Consider the following 17,949-nt stretch of genomic DNA (forward strand, 5'->3'; position numbering starts at 1 on the left):
TATTATGTTAAAGATGCTATATATATTAACACAAGTTGTCCGTATTGCATCACCAATCGAAACAAGATACTGGAATACACAAATCAATCTGCATCTGCCCAGTCAAAGCAAGATTTGGCATTTTAAGGCATAAATCTCAGAACTGATAAAGAGTTGACATCTAAAACGCCAAGTGCTTTTTTTTTAGATAAAAATAAACGCTGACTGGTCTTCTGTTCACATTGGACATTTTATGTTTTTATTTCAGATTTCCAAATTTGCAATATGTCCATTCATGTTATTAGCGCTGGAATATGTTTGATGTTAAATGGGCTCCTTCTGGATAAAAGGTCGTCGATCTGAAGCGTTAAACTCTCCTCTCTCTCTCTCTGCACAGATACTGCCTGACCTGCTGAGCATTTCCAGTTTTCATTTCGTTCCAGGATTTGTTTGGGACGATTTCTGCTGTGAACTTGTTGCATTTTTTTATTTGTTGAATATATTTTCTCAAAGAGAGAAAAAAAAGAGAAGGCGACACCGGGAATGCTAACATCAGTCTCCAAATTCAGAAGCAAATGGAGCACGATGTGAATGAGAGGCAGTCGAGTGGAAGTGGAGGAAGCGAGTTTACCTCGCTTGCCTGAGAGAAGCAGAGAGAGATCCGCGTTCCGGGGGTCTGCTGCTGTGAGAGCTGCGGAGTGCATGTAGCTCCAAGCAAGTCCTGGTGCGGCCGTAGCCGGCAACCTAAGTGTTTGTACGTGCTCTCGCTTCCTCCTCCCCAGCTCTTGTTCCTTTTCCCTATCAGGTTGGAGCTGTAGATGTGTATGTGTTGTGTGGTCGCTGTGCATGCTGGGCTCAGATTGCAGAGAGAGGAGAGAGAGGGAGGATGGTGGTGTTGGTGATGATAGAGTAGTTGGAGCGGAGGAGGAAGCGGGCTGAGAGTCTCCGAGCTGCCTGAGGACTGACTCTGTCTGTCACCGAGCCGGCTCGCCGCAGCCTCCGCCACTTCCAGCAGGCATTACTACAGCAGCGTTACTTTCAGCTACGTTGTAACCAACGCATCACAGCCCTGGCCACGCCGGGGGAGGGCTGTTTGATTATCTTGCTCCTGTATTCCCCTCCACCAAAGAGGAAGAGGAAAAAAAGGACATCTGCACATTGATCGGCAGGAGCGGTGCCGGCTCGGAAAGCATTTGTTACAAAGCCCCCTCTCTGCATCTCCCCAGTGAGATGGTCACCCATGAAACTCACCGTAAGGAACATGGTTGAAAGGACCAACAAATTTATCCTGATTATTGCTGGCTCCGCAATTTTCATGATCATCATTTTCCAGTACGTCTGCCCAGGGACTAACTGCAGGATCTCGGGACCCCGAGGTTTCCAACAGGAGGAGGTGGTGGACATCTTCCCAACCCCCGACCCTCACTACGTGAAGAAATACTATTTCCCGGTGCTGGACCTGGAGAGGACGGTGGATTTTGACATCAAGGGCGACGACGTGATCGTCTTCCTGCACATCCAGAAGACCGGGGGCACCACGTTCGGCCGGCACCTGGTGCAGAACGTCAAGCTGGAGCTGCCCTGCGAATGTAAGCCGGGCCAGAAAAAGTGCACTTGCTACCGACCCAACCGCAGGGAGACCTGGCTCTTCTCCAGGTTCTCCACCGGCTGGAGTTGCGGCTTACACGCCGACTGGACCGAGCTCACCAACTGCGTGCCGGGGGTGCTGAACAAGAGAGAAAACAAGAGCAGAACTCCGAGGTAAGCAAGAAGGCTTCCCACAAACAAGCACTCTTTTTATTTTTGCTGCACTGGGAGTTATTCATTCTCCTTCCAGTTCCTCTCTCTGTCCGACTCGCTCCACAATGCACACCTTTTAACTTGTGAAGGGTACATCTAGCTTCTGGATTTCCAACTCTTTCCCCCCCCTGACTGTTGCGTTGTGTGTGTGTCTGTTAAGTTAGATTCACATCCAGGTACAGACTCCGGGGAACTGATCTTATATTAAAGGCCAGGTCCAGCCAAACATTTTTTTTGGTTTCGAGAAATAGATGCTGGACTAGAGCAACGCACGAGGTCCTCCGCTATTGAAATTGGGTGGAAATCGTGGATATGTGTTCCCTGCCAGTTCCGCAGCTGTTGCTGTGACTTATCAGACAACGAGTTCAGCTTGGAGTGTGTTAGCTGTTGTTAGTTAAGGGTCACAATCGAGAACCCGAGCCAGAGATCCTTCACTGAAAGAATTTGTAAAAGTGTGGCCCTGTGCTGGTAGCAGTGCCAGGGGTGTTGTCTTGATTTTAAAGGATTTTTTTTTAAAGTATAGTATCCTGGTATTACAATATGATTGGATGATTTCCTCAATGTGTGCCTGTTTAATATTGAAATATGATGAGAGTGTGGTGATGTCTCCTTGTTTGCTGTCTTGCAAGCCAGTTTAATGACTGAGGGTGCATGATGCTGGTTGTGCCTGTCACCAGGACGTTTGTGTGCATAATTCGCACCCATTTCAAGAATGCAGATTCCTCACTGAGGAAGGTCTTGCTGCTATTTCCCGATTTTTCAGTATTGGAGGTGCCAGAGAAGCATTTTACCAAGGGACAAGTTTGTCTAAAGACTTTATATTGAGAGCAAAAATGCCTCTTTAGTGCACCCTTCTTGTTACTGAGCTGTCTGTGGCAGTCTCCACATCAGCAGTGATGCTGATAATAGGAGTGAGGCAGAGCGACTGCCTCTGTCGGTCTGGAGACCCTCCTCAAGAGGTTGGTTCCCCCACCCCCACCATGGTTGAATGAAAATGCAGCACAGTCACCTGCAAATGTTAACCACTGCCAACTGTGATGTGAGCCGTATTTCTTATTTATAAGTGTTCAGCCTCCCTATTTCTTCCTCCCTCCTGTCCCTCTGCACCACTCCCGTACAGGCTGGCAGTGGAGTTTTGAGCCTTGTTGACCTGTTGAGGAGAATTCCAGGGTATTGAGGAAGTCTGATTTAACATATGTATGCCTTGAAATGCATTATGCAGTGTGGGTTCCAGAGCACCGGGAGTCATTCAAGGAGCTTCAGTTCTACAATGCCAAGCAGGCATAAACCCCCACTTGTCTGCATCTAAACTATCCCTTCTTTCCACTTCACCTTGACCTTTTCCTCCTTTTGCTTGCTTGGCTTATGATAGTTACAGCAGAGGAAAGATGTATCTTATGTGTATGGCTTTGCATCGCATGTGTCTACATACCACTACATTGTGACCAAGGGCTTTACATATTCCAACATTTCAGCAGATTGTTATATTGTAAACCTCCCAATGTACTTTGTGAAAGCATGGTCCTTGCTTTACATTTTCTAGAGTGGAGTAGATTTGTTTTCACCAAATTCTACCGATGGTGATGTCTCTCACTCCTTCTGCCTCAGAATAAATTTGCGATATTTTTATCGCAGTTTGTGCTGACCAGTTTGTGTATTTCTTGTTATTTAAAAAGAAATCTGTGACATTTTTCTACACAGGAACAGTTATAAACAGCTTCTTCCTAGATGGAAGAAGCTTTAGCCTTCCCCCAGCCAACTGCAAACCTACCAGTTTCACAGTTTTTGCAGCAGCTTCTTCTAAAGAATCTCCTTCCTGCCACTTCAATTGAGATTAGCTAACCTGGGACAAATAGAAGACTGCAACTGGGATTTTCCTAGTTTCTTGTGCTTTATTCCACACACAGGGCAATGCTCTTACCAATGCAACCATTAGAGGAGCTATTTCTTTTACTGAGTTATTTAATATAAAAAGAAATAAAAACAATGCTTTAATTTAACAACTGTCCAATCCCTCAATTTTAAAATTCTCTTCCTTGTTTTCAAACTGCTCCAGGGCCGCTTCCCTCTCTACCTCTATAATCTCCTCCAGCCCTTCAACCCTCCAACCCTCCACTTACCTAATTCTGGCTTCTTGCACATTCTGAATTTTCATCACTCCACCATTCAGGCCTAGATCCTGAAATCTGAAATTGTCTCCCACACCTTTGTGTATCTCCACCTCTCGCTCCTCCTTTAACTGCCCCTTCAGACCAGCTCTTTGACCAAGCTATGATCATCTATCCTAATATCTCCTTATGTGGCTTGGTGTGAATTTTTCCTGATAGTGCTACTGTGGAGCGCATTGGGGCATTTTCCTAGAATAGAGGCACTGTATAAATGTAAGTTGTTGTTGGAGTGAACAGGATGCATTAAACCGTTTTATTTGGAGAGAAGTCTGCAGTGATTGGTCAGAAATGCCAACTTGGGTGGGGGTGGGGCAGCAGCTTTGGCTCAAGTCAGGCCAGTGCTAGAGGTCACCTGGACATGGCAGAAATGGGAGTGCAGCTGAGGGGTTTTGAAGACCTACGACAGATGGAAGCAAGGTTACAAACGATGGATTGATCAGAAGCTCCAGCCAGGGAGTGAGGAAACCTGGTGGCTGGCCATCATCCAAAGCAACGGGAGGGCAAACAAAAATATAGCGATTGCTTGTGTGGCTTCATCTTTCATGTTATTCTGGAGAGAGGAGATGAGAGGGAAGACTACAGAGCATAGCAAATGGCATTCCCAAGCCCAGCCAAAAAAGTTCTATATCGAACTAAATCTCATGAGGCCTTCAAAATCTGAAGATTTCTAAAGTTAATAATACTTGCACTTTATAGCATCCTTTGCTGACATCAAAGGGGAAATTTTAACCTAACTCGCCCAGCAGGAACCCCATGTAATCAGGTGGAACAACTTTTTTATACACTGCCCAATATTTCTGTCCATTCACTTTGGTAGAGAGTAAAACTGAGCAGAGGGCAAAACCAGCATTGTACCTGATCCCATTAGTTTCCCGACGCGCGAGTTTAGTTAAAATTGCACCCTCCACCCACCCCCTGAAGTGTCTCCATATGCTTCACACCATGAGTTCCTTTGGAGTACAGTGACTCTGGAATATTGAAGGATGGACAAGTATGATTTTCAAGCAAAAATTGGTATATTAAAAAAACTTAGGAATGCATTTTAAAATATGGCTATTGACTGGGGAATATCAGTTTAAAGACCGACAGCCAGTAACCTTGAATGGCGCACAGATCCACGACTGTTTAAGTTTGCTAATGGCTGGCAAATATTGGTCCATTACCTTCAGGACTTAGCCAGTTAAAATGCTTGTTTTATTTAAAAGCAATGGAGTCTCCGAGTAAACAGATTTATCTTTTGAGTCCACCAGTCGGAAAATAGATTACATGCAGTAAGTTTGTGATAACATAATTTAAATGCAGTCCGGTAATCAGCTTACGGATAGACCCACTCTGAAATCTGTCCAAGTGCATTGAGGTCACCAGCTTGTTTGTATTGAAAAAAAATCTGTCTGTAATTGGCCAGAGATTATTGGAAAGAAAATGCTATAACCCAATTTCTTCAGCTACCTCCTTCATCACTCTGTCCCCTTCACAATGAGTTAGTTAAATTGCAGTACTTGTCTGAACATCTTTGGGATAACAGAAAGGCAAGGAGCGTAACTGAACAAATAACTATAATCTTGGTGGTATGAATAGGGCTATCAACGAGGTTCAGACGAGATGTGGATTGCAGGATAGTCACACTTGGAAGGGAAGTTAGGGCTTTTACAGTGCATTTCAGGGCATTCAGTTTCAACTTAAATCTCAGGTGGGCGCAAAAAAAAATCCGACCATACTGTTTGCAGAAAAGTGGGGGAGTTCTCCCTGGTGTCATAGAATCTTACAACAGTTACAGCACAGAAGGAGGCCATTTAGCCCATCGTATCTGTACTGGCTCTCTGCATAAGCATGGCCACTCCCCTCCCCTTTCCCTGCAGCCCTGCAAATTTTTTCTCTTCAGGTGCTTATAAAATTCCTTTTTGAAAGCCATGATTGAATCTGCCCCCATCGTAGATGGTGTCCTGGTAGACATCTACCCCTCCATCGCCAACACTAAATAAACAGGTTTTCAGATCATTACTGCGTTGCCATTTGTAGGATCTTGCCTGGCTCAAATTAGCTGCTGCATTTCCTATATTATAACAGTGACTACACTTCAAAAAAGATGTGTGTACTTGACTGTTTTTTTAAGAAAAAGGTTTCGGGACATCTGAGACCTTGAAAGACACTATCAGTGAAAATTCTTTCCACTTCCTCTTTCAGTTTGAGCACTTAAGTGGCTTTTAATTGCTGGTAAAGTTTTGTTTTCATAGTTTTCTGAGAAGCAGTTATGAAACCGTATCACTGCATGGTAAAGGCATGAGCAAGCCACTGGTTTTGGTTTACGTCAAATAATAGGTGGAATTGTGGAATATCGTTCCCAAAGAATTGGTTTGAAAAAGAAATTCCAGAAACCCATGGAATGAAATTTGGGACAATCACCATAGCCTAGTGGCCCCTGACGATAAGGAATTGGAACCCCTTTTACATTATAAATTAAGTCACTGATTTTCCATTGTAAAAGCAAAAACTGACAGTTGGAGTGAGTGATCTCAGAACGCTGGTTAAAATCCATGGAATTTATCGACAGAATCCAGAACACCACGGAGTTTGACATATTCAGTCATTGTAAACCAGTGCCCCTGATTATAATGTAGTGCAACCCAATGATCAAATAACAAGCTAACTTATCACAGTGAGCTGAAGTGTCTGAACCTAAAGGCCATTTGACCTTTAATTCTTTCCCAGTTCATTTCCATTCAAACCATTTGTGTAATGACATGAAGTAGCGGTTTGGGATTTGCTAACAAGTTGCAGCTTAATAAGATCATAGAGATGTCCCATAAATAGTACAAAGCTACCTCATATGATACCTCCTGGCTTGCTAAAAAATTCTTTTGTGAAATGCACTGCTTCATGGTAGTGAACTTGAGACATGTGTTTATTTGGGGGGGTGTTAATTATACCAGTGGTAATTGTAGTGCTTATTTTCACTTGTGCTGAGTGAAGTCAAACATTGTCCTTAGACACTTGCCTTCCTTCCCCTGCCCTTCTGAGACCCAAGACAATTTCATTGAGGCTTAAAACTGTCATTGTCTTAAACTCCATTGGCGGATCCAATGTAATGGCAATTTCACACACCAGAAGAATGATTTTAAAAAAGACTTGCATTTATCGAGTGTCTTTCATGACCTTAGAGCATCCCAAAGTGCTTTACAGCTAGTAAGGTCCTTCTGAAATATAGTCAGTGTTGTAGGAAATATGGCAGCCAATTTGGTTACAGCAATCTCCCCCAAACAGCGATCAGATAATTTGTTTCATTAGTGATTTTGGCTGAGGGATAAATATTTGCCAGAGCACTGGGGAGAGCTCCCCTAGTCTTTGAATAGTGTCATTGGATATTTTATGTATTCCTGCGAAAGTAGATGAGGCCTTGGTTTAATGCCTCATCTGAAAGACACCCCCTCTGATAGTGCAGCAAGTGAGTGACCCAGTGAGTGTATTAGATTTTAACAAGAAAGTGCCACTTATAATAATGTTGATTGTCATCTTGCTGTGGTCCAGTGGATTGTTTACTGCCACATTATGTATCTCGCACACTAATGATTAGGGTTGAGGAAGTGGATTCCTGTGCTGAACAAGCCCCTTTTATAGATCTCTGTAGTCATTGCATGTACACCTTGTTGCAAAGGTGGTGCTTTGCTATGGGGATTGGAATCAGAGCACATGCTAAAGAGATCGCCTGTGTTTTGGTGACATCAGAAATTGGGAGAGTGACGCTGTGATTTAGAAATTAATTCCCTCAGTTGTATAAATATATGTTCCCGTTCAGCTGGGAATAATGACTTCATTGTGCCTTAGTCGCGTGATATTAACTCCCAGTTGCAGCATTACAGTATATTTTTATGACGCAGCTCAACAGGCCATTAACTGCATTGCTTCCGAGCTGTATTGAGCAGTTAAAATCAGCAGGTCCTGGCATTTAAACCTGTTAATTAAAAATCTGTATGTGTTAGCTGGATTCTATCGTGAAGCACTGTTCATCAACTATCCAAGCCTTGCACCGCAGGATTGACAAGCAATCAGGAGCCCCACCAATGGAGCAGCATTTGAACTTCCTCCCAATTCTTCATTCTAAATAGACCTGTTTCATTAGAATTTGTGCACTTCCTGTCTTTGCTCTGATTTTATTCTGATATCATTTCAGCGCTAGGAGGACCATTTCAAAGAAGTGCAATATTGTTGATTTTCTTTTTTTCATAAAATGTCAGCTTGAACTGTGGGGGGAAAAACACTCAGCAGCGTGATGGATATTGCAGTTTTAATCACAGGCTGTGTCTACAGAGAGCAATTTGAGCTGTCTAAACACCAAAGTGGGTGTGGGTCTGTCATTGATGGTGGTAGTGATGAGAGCAATTTGGGGTGACGAATTAAAGCTGCTTTTATATTGCACGAAGTCCATGCTAATGCCAGAAGGATGGGCTGGAGCTCACCAAGAGGGACTGCTGGAAAGAACTGTATTTAGTGGATCGTGCAGGCCACCAGTCTGGTATTTTTACATTTGGCTTATAAGATTTTTGCTTTTAGGAACCACTGTGACAAGCTTGGCTCTCACACAAATCTAAGCACGACTTCAGAGTATCGCACACTAAGTAGAGCAATACTGGCATCTATACAGTGCCTTACTGTGGCAAAACATTTCAAATCACTTCACATAATAAATTACTCTTTTTATGGAGAGCTGTGTGGTTATGTAAGCAATAAGTATATTGGAACAGGCGCACTTTATTTTCCTATAATGCAGTTGTATAAATTAAGCTTCATGACAGTGCTGCAATGCTGACCAATTTGTCCGATTGAGCGTGGTGTCACTGGCTTGGCACCATATGAACAGCTACCTAAACTTCTTTTCAAGGAAATTGAGTCTGCTAATGGCAGAGGATTTTAAGGTGATGTTGGATGATTGCTTATTGTGAAGTAATCTGGCAGTGTGATTAGCTTAAAGCATATGAACATTTAAGTTTGAACCACTGCCATTCAGAATGAAGACTATGGGAATCAGTAATGTTCCGAACTATTGTTGAGATCAGCCCAGCCCAGGTCCATCCAAATTTTATGTCCGTGTGGACCACTTCTGCACATATGATAAGATTTGTGGGCCACATAAGAGGCACATAGCAAAATCCTACAAACCACAATGAGATAAGTATCCAGTTAATCTGTTTTGGTGGTGATAGTTAGGAGATAAATGCTACCCAGGGCACCAAGAGAATTCCCCTGCTGTTCTTCCAGGAATGGCAAGGGCTCTTTAACATCTACCAAGGCAGGCAGACGGCAAAACATCTCTTCAAAGAAATATCACTCCAATAATGCAGTATATTCCCTCAGTACTGCACCTAATTGTCAACCTAGATAATGCCAAGTCCTGGAGTGTGGCTCAAACTCTCAGCCTACTGACTGAGGGTACCAAAGAATTAAACTGAAACTTTAACCGTTAAATAAAGCAATAGCATATGAACAGCCCTTTCCAGACAGGGCAAATTCAGTAAGTGAGAAGTTTAAGTGCAAATAGAACAGAATTGTCTGGGCCTCTGTTGCAGGATTGCCACTACTCATAGACCTGTGAACTTTAGTTTGGATATCCTCATTACAAGACAACAGCAAAAAAACAAGTCTTGAAAGAAAATTCCAAGCATATACTTCCCTGCTGAAGGACATGCTGCTGTTGGGCTGCCCTTGTTTGTGTTATGGATGCAGGGCCATGTACTATGACCCTTATCTTCACCTATCAACAATATAGCTAGCAGAGTGGATTCTATTGCACATTTGAAAAATTCCACATTCTGCTATTTCTTCCTGTTCCTTTACATTCTCAAGGTTTCTTTTCTAAAAGCTTCTATCACTATGCTAATCATAATTTTCAGCTAGTTTGTATTTTGCATGTAACATGTTCCTATCAAGCATACAGTTTATTTGTCCTATCTATTTTTATCTCTAAGATGTGTGCTTACTGCTCTGCTAAGTGAATGATGCGGTCAAAGCATGTGCTAAATGGCAGTAACAGTCACTTTAGTACTGACTGACTTATTTTACAGGGATTGTACCATGTGTACGCCTGTTAAAGTATAGCTGCTTTTCCACATTTTGTGGACACTTCTCACAAGTAGACACTTGATGAGGTGATGTAGTGTATTTCTGTAATACTGGAAGCAGTTTAGGAATAAATGGTGCTTTGTTTCAACAGCAACAATGTTCACTGCTGCTTCAAAAGGTAGGCTGCCTTTTGCAGTGAGTTGGCCATTACCTCATGCTGCTCCCCAGAGCCGAGGACAACTTCCCTGTCTCCATACTGCAAGCTGCCTGAAGAAAGGTTGTTTGAGTGCGGAGATACTTTCTGTCATAATCGCCCCATGTTTACTGTTCAGAGTGGCACAGAGGCCTGGAGCAATACATGCATGACCTGGAATGAAAGGGATTAACGTTTTTTATAAAAAGCCTGGGGAACATATGTATGTTCTAATGAGCTTTGAGGTATACTATTTATACTGGCCAAACTCCAGTACATAAAGCAATTCCCTACATTACAACAGTGACAACACTTCAAATGTACTTCATTATCCATAATGGGCTTTGGGACATCCTGAGGTTATGAAAGGGGCTGAATGAATGCAAGCTTATTCCTTTAACTCATTTAGTATTTGCTGTAGAAAAAGAAATACTTCAGTACATCCAGCACTCCTCAATTAAACTCACATTTGAAGGGAGAGCAGCACTGGTTTTTAAAAATCTTTATACTCCAGCTTGATGTATTCTGAGTTGGGTAGCGAGACCTATAGCAGAGTCTTTGTAAATAAAAGTGTTTGGTAAAGATTTTTTTCCCATTTGCTAACAAGCATGCGAAGAAGCGATGCAAGCCGTCGTCACCTCAATTCCCAAGTGGTGCCCTTAGTTAAAGGGAAAATAATACAGATTGTCTTCTGGCCTTTCTCTCGCCACAAACCCTTTGTCAGGAAGATGGTGCCCATTGAAATCCATGGTATAATCGCTGACATGTTGAGTAATTATTGTGTTCACACTCTTGTACAGTGGTATACTACTGAACACTGGTAACGGTCACAGCCAATTTATAATGGATGTCAGCCATGGCTCAGTTGGTAGCACTCTTGCCTCTGAGCGAAAGTGTTGTGGGTTCACGTCTTAGTCCAGGACTTGAGCACAAAAATCAAGGCTGACTCTCCAATGCTGTACTGAGGGAGTGCTGTACTGTTGGAGGTGGTGTTTTCAGATGAGACGTTAAACCAAGGCCCCGTCCACCACCTCAGGTGGACGTAAAAGATCCCATGGCACTATTTCGATAAAAAACAAGTTCCTGGTGTCCTGACCAATGTTTGTTCCTCAATCGACATCACAATAACTGGTTGTCTGGTCATTATCACATTGCTGTTTGTGGGATCTTGCTGTGCACAAAATTGACTGCCATGTTTCCGACATTGTGACAGTGACTACAGTTCAAAAGTAGTGCATTAGCTGTTAAAGCACTTTGGGACTTCCTGAGATTGTGAAAGATTCTATGTAAATACAAATCTTTTTACAGATCTGATCTCCTATGTAAAATAGAACTAATGAACAGGAATACTTGTGTATGTTGGGAACATTTTTTCATCTCGATAACTGTTTGCCCAGAGGCATACAGACCCCTTCTCATTTGTAATTGTTGTAGTTTACTGTATATTTACTGCTTGCAAACTTAATTGTGGGGTCAGGATGGTGAGGAGGTTGGCGGTGGCGATGGTGGTGAGGGGTGTATTGGATGGATAGGGGTGGGATGGTGGTGAGGGGGTTGGTGGGGTTTGTTTGGGGTGGGGTGGGTTGGGGTGACAGGAGGGCAGAGGGAGAGTTTGCCCTTTCCATGCTGTGAAGACCCGGGATTATTATTATTATTATTATATTGCTATAATTCAGAGTTTGGACCAAAAGTGATGACGTGGGTTTCCGCCGGGTGCTCCGGTTTCCTCCCACAGCCAAAGACTTGCAGGTTGATAGGTAAATTGGCCATTGTAAATTGCCCCCAGTGTAGGCAGGTGGTAGGAGAATTCAGGGAAGGTGGGGATGTGGTAGGGAATATGGGATTAATGTAGGATTAGTATAAATGGGTGGTTGATGGTCAGCACAGACTCGGTGGGCCGAAGGGCCTGTTTCAGTGCTGTATCTCTCTATGACTGTATTGTGCTTGCAGAAAGGAGGTGAAGTTGAGCAGTCCTGCAGAATCTGTCTTAACCTAATTAAAATAGAGTACCCTGCTGACTGGGCTGCAGCTGCTGCTGTTGCCTGGCGACACCACAAGGAAAAGTGTACATGTTATGAAGAGAGTGATTTGATTGTGTGGACAGATCATAATGAAAAGCAGAATGCGGTAGTTCAGTTGTATTTCCTGGTTTTCCGAACAGTGCAAATGTATCGGGGAAAAACTCAATGGTAAAGTTTTTTTTTAAAGTTTCTCCATGCTGTCAGTTTAATGCATCTGAAAAGCTGGGGGAACGTTTTAATGTGACGCTACTGAATGGATAACATCAACAATGATCGAGGCAAGTTCATCTCTGCATGTGAAGCATTACATGAGCAAGGCAACAAGGTCACAGACTTGAAAACATGAGTTTTATTTCAGATTAAGAAACCAAGCTCAAGGCCCATACTTTGCAGACTGTAAACAAGGCTGAAAAGATTAGGGAATAGACAAGATCCTTAGCAAAGTAATGATTAGGTGATTTCCAGCTTGGCTTTCAAAAGTAGTGCTGATTGTAGGAAGAAGGGGTTACTGAAGGGAGTTGAGGAATTGCACAGTTGTCTCCTGAGAAATAATTAATTTGAATAGGAGATCTGCTCAAGGTGGAACTGTTTGGTTCAGCCTCAGCAATGGCTACAGTGTTGGCCAGGGTATAGAATTTTTCTCCAGGATTTTTGTGTGTACAGGCATGTTTAAAATTAGATTGTTGAGCTCTCCCCCACCCTACCATTAAGTAATTTTGAAACATGAACTCTACACTTGAAGGGGAGGTGGAAAGAGAGAAATTCAATGGACATCGTCTTTGCATCTTTGGGAGTTAGGCTCTAAACGAGCTCAGACCAATGGGAGGAAACTCTCATCCCTCTCATCTGTAGGGGTTTCTACTAAAAATAAATTTGGCCAGTCTATGGGTACACATAATAGTTATGATACTGGACGAGTAATCCAGGCACCCGGACTAATGATTTGGAGACATGAGTTCAAATGCCACCGCGGCAGCTAGGGCACTTAAATTCAGTTAAGTAAATAAATGTGGAACAAAGAGCTAGTCTCAGCAATGGTGACCTTGAAACAACCATCCTTACCTGGTCTGGCCTGTATGTGACTCCAGATTGACAGCAATATTGTTGTCCCTGAAATGCCCTTTGAAATAGCCCAGCAAGCCACTCTGTTGTATCAAACCACTACGCTAAAGTCTAATGAGAATGAAACTTGACGGAGCACCTGGCGTCGACCTAGGCACCGGACATGACATAGGCACAACTAGTGCTGTTAACTGTGCAAAGTTCACCTTTAACATCTGGGGGCTTGTGCCAAAATTGGGAGAACTATCCCACAGACTCGTCAAGCAACAGCCTGATGTAATCGTACAAAATCCTAACTTTCAGCCAATGTCCCAGGCTCCTCCATCACCATCCCTGGATATGTCCTGTCCCACCAGCCGGTTAGAACCACCAGAAGTGGTGGCACCTACCATCCTCCTCCAGCTGATGCCAGTACTCTTCCATGTTGAACATCATTTGGAAGAAGCACTGAGCGTATCAAGGACACAGAATGTACTCTGGGTGAGGAACTTCAATGTCTGTCACCAAGAGTGGCTGGGCAGCACCACTATTGACTGTGCTGGCTGAGTCCTGAAGGACATATCTGCCAGACTCGGACATATCTGCCAGACTCGGTCTGCGGCAGATGGTGGGAGAACGAACAAGAAGGAAAAATCTACTTGGCCTCCCCCACGCCAATCTACCTGCTGCAGATACATCTGGCCATGACAGTATTGGTAGGAGTCACTACTGCATAGTCCCTGTGGAGATGAAGTCTGTCTCTACACTGGGGACACTCCATTATGTAATGTGTGCCACTGAGCTAAATGGGATACATTCAGAACCGATCTAGCAACTTAAAACTAGGCACCCATGAGGCACCATGGGCCATCAGCAGCAGCAGAATTGTATTCCACCACAATCTGTAACCTCATGGCCTGGCATAAGCCTTACTACACCATTACCATCAAGCCAGGGAATCAAATCTGGTTCAGTAAAGAGTGTAGAAGAGCATGCCAGGAGCTAAAGTCCTGTTCAGGTCGGGAAAAAGAACCTGATCCGAACCACACCAGACCCGAAGCCCAAGCCCGACTTGATCCGACCCGACCATCTCTTGACCTACCTGCCGACTCGGAACCTCCAGGAAACTGCAGCGCATGAGTGATGATGTCATAGTGACGTCACTCGCTCACTGTGCAGACTCAGTTTCGTCCCGGACTCCCTGCTTACGTAATTTTTAATTTCAATATTTAACCAGCAGAGCACTTACTGTGTGTGTCTGGCCCGACCCGAGCCAGAGAGCCGGACCTGGAAGAGGGGCCTGACCTGACCCAAACCTGACACGTGTTGTCGGGTCCCGTCGGGGTTGGGTAGCGGGCCTTTACCAGGAGCAGTACCTGGTATACCTAAAAATGAGGTGCTAATCTGGTGAAAGTACAGCACAGGACCGCCTGCATACCAAACAGTAAATGCTATAGACCAAGCTAAATAAGCCCACAACCAACGGATCATATCAAAGTTCTGATGTCCTGCGGCAACCAGTCATGAATGGTGGTGCACGATTAAACAGTTAACAGTAGGAGGAGATTCCATGAACATCCCATCCTTACTGATGGCAGAACCCAGCATGTGAGTGCAAAAGTCAAGGCTGAAGCATTTGTCCCTAACTTCAGTCAGAAATGTTGAGTGGATGATCCATCTCAGCCTCCTCCTGAGATCCCCAGCACCACAGAGCCAGTTTTTAGCCAATTCGATTTACTCCACACGATATTAAGAAATGGCTGAGTGCAATGGACACAGCAAAGGCTATGGGCCCTGACAATATCCCAGCTGTAGTGCTAAAGACTAATGCTGTAGAACTAGCTGCACCTCTAACCAAGCTGTGCCAGTACAACTACAACATTAGCATCAGCAACAATGTGGAAAATTGCACAGTATGTCCTGTCCACAAAAGGGACAAATCAAATCTGGCCAATTATCACCCTATCAGCCTACTCGCAGTCAACAGCCAAGTGATGGAAGACATTGTTGATGGTACTGTCAAGTACTTTACTGGAACAAGATATGTGGAACCAACTAGGGACAAAGCTGTTTTAGATCTAGTATTGTGTAATGAGGCAAGTTTAATTAGTAATCTCCTCTGAGAAAAAGTGGTCATAATCTAATTGAATTCCATATTAAGTTTGGGAGCAACATACTCCAGTCCCACGCAGCTTTAAAGTTAAACAAAGCCAATTGCATAGTTGTGAGGGAGAGAGCTGGCTGAGGTTGGTTGGGTAAAGAGACTAAAAGGTATGGCAGTAAATACCCCATTTAAATATGCCCCATTTATCCCTAATCTCTGTTTCCTGTCAGTAAGCCAATCCTCTATTCATGCTAACATATGGCTCCCAACTCCAATGCGTCATTGTCTTGCATGTTAACCTTTTGTGTGGTACCTTATCAAATGCCTTTTCCAAGTATATTATATCACCGGCTCCCCTTTATCTACCCTACTAGTTACATGGTCAAAAAAACTCTAATTAATTTATCAAACACTGTTTCCTTTTCATAAAACAGTGTTGATTTTGTCTGATTATATTACGATTTTCTAAGAGCATTGTTAAGACTTCCTCAGTAATAGATTCCAGCATTTTCCCAACTGCTGATGTCAGGCTAACTGGCCTGTAGTTCCCTGTTTTTCTCTCTCCCTCCTTTTTTGAACACCGGTGTTACATTTGCTAACTTCTAATCCGCTGGGACTGTTCCAGAATCGAAGGAATTGTGGAAAATCACAACCAGTGCATCCACTACCTCTTTTAGAAGCCCAGGATGTAGGCCCTGAGAATTTGTCAGCTTCTGGTCCCTTACGTTTCTCTAGTACTTTTTCTCTGCTGATATTAATTATTAAGTTCCTCATTCATATTAGCCCCTTGGTTACCCTCTATTTCTGGGATGTAATTTGTGCCTTTTACAGTGAAGACAGACAGAAATATTTATTAAACGTTTCTGCCATTTCCTCATTCCCCGTGATAATTTCTCCTGTCTCTGCCTCTAAGGGACTAACATTTACTTTAGCCACTCTCCTTTTTTATGCTCGTGAAAGTTTTTACAATCAGTTTTTATATCCCTGGTTAGTTTACTCCCATATTCTATTTTTTCCCCTTTTACTTTGGTCATCCTTTGCTGGTTTCTAAAACACTCCCAATCCTCAGGCTTACTACTATTCGCAACATTATAAACGTCTTCTTTCAATCTAATACTACCCTCAACTTCCCTAGTATGCCACGGATGGATCTTCCTTGCTGACGTTTTTTTTTAATGGAATGCATTTTTGTTGAACATTTTGAATTGTTTGTTCAAATGTTTTCTTCTCAGGACCAGAAGCTGACAAATTCTCAGGACCTAATGGCCTACATCCTGGGCTTCTAAAAGAGGTAGTGGATGCACTGGTTGTGATTTTCCACAATTCCTTCGATTCTGGAACAGTCCCAGCGGATTAGAAGTTAGCAAATGTAACACCGGTGTTCAAAAAAGGAGGGAGAGAGAAAAACAGGGAACTACAGGCCAGTTAGCCTGACATCAGCAGTTGGGAAAATGCTGGAATCTATTACTGAGGAAGTCTTAACAATGCTCTTAGAAAATCGTAATATAATCAGACAAAATCAACACTCTTTTATAAAAAGGAAACAGTGTTTGATAAATATATTAGAGTTTTTTTGACCATGTAACTAGTAGGGTAGATAAAGGGGAGCCGGTGATATAGTATACTTGGATTTCCAAAAGGCGTTTGATAAGGTACCACACAAAAGGTTAACATGCAAGATAAGGACACATTGGAGTTGAGAGCGATATATTAGCATGAATAGAGGATTGGTTAACTGACAGGAAACAGAGATTAGGGATAAATGGGGCATTTTCAAGTTGGCAGGCTGTAACTACTGGAGTGCTGCAGGGATCAGTGCTGGGGTCTCAGGTATTTACAATCTATATTAATGACTTAGACAAAGAGAGTGAGAGTAATGTATCCAGGTTTGCTGACGATACGAAGCTAGGTGGGAATGTAAGCTATGAGGAGGACACAATGAGATATAGACAGGTTAGGGGAGTGGGGAACAAGCGGCTAGATGGAGTATAATGTGGGAAAGTGTGAGGTTATTCACTTTGGTAGTAAGAATAGAAAAGCAGAATATTTTTAAAAACATGAAATGGCTAAATGGTGATGCTCGGAGATATTTGGGTACACTCATACAAGGGACACAGAGAAAGGTAGCATACAGGTACAGCAAACAATTAGGAAGGCAATTGGCATATTAGCCTTAATTGCAAGAGGATTCGAGAACAAGAACAAAGAAATCTTGCTTTGGTGAGACCATACTTGGAGTATTGAGCAGTTTTGGTCTCTATATTTATGGATGATATACTTGCATTGGAGGCGGTTCACTAGATTGGTTCCTGGGATGAAAGCGTTGTCCTATGATGTGAGACTGAGCAAATTGGGCCAATACTGTCTGGAGTTTAGAAAAATAAAACATTTAAATATACAAGATTCTGAATGGGCTTGACAGGGTAGATACTGAGGGGTTGTTTCTCCTGATTGGGGAATCTAGAATAAGGGCGCACAGTCTCAGGATATGGGGTCGATCATTTAGGATTGAGATGAGGAGGAATTTCTTCACTCAGAGATTTGTAAATCTTCGGAATTGTCCACCCCAGAGGGTTGTGGATCCTCCAT

At 43.1% G+C, this 17,949-nt stretch overlaps 1 protein-coding gene across 1 annotated transcript in view; it reads left to right on the forward strand.

The window, feature by feature from the left end:
* The first annotated feature begins 528 nt into the window (after positions 1 to 528).
* Positions 529 to 17,949, forward strand: part of LOC137375200 (heparan-sulfate 6-O-sulfotransferase 1-like) — a 326,970-nt gene continuing 309,549 nt past the window's right edge. Inside the window, exon 1 of the mRNA XM_068042001.1 lies at positions 529 to 1,740. Within this exon, the coding sequence (XP_067898102.1) occupies positions 1,220 to 1,740 (521 nt within the window). The 5' untranslated portion in view covers positions 529 to 1,219. The remainder of the gene's footprint in view (positions 1,741 to 17,949) is intronic.

The sequence above is a fragment of the Heterodontus francisci genome, chromosome 11 (genome assembly GCF_036365525.1).
Source record: "Heterodontus francisci isolate sHetFra1 chromosome 11, sHetFra1.hap1, whole genome shotgun sequence".
Taxonomy (NCBI): domain Eukaryota; kingdom Metazoa; phylum Chordata; class Chondrichthyes; order Heterodontiformes; family Heterodontidae; genus Heterodontus; species Heterodontus francisci.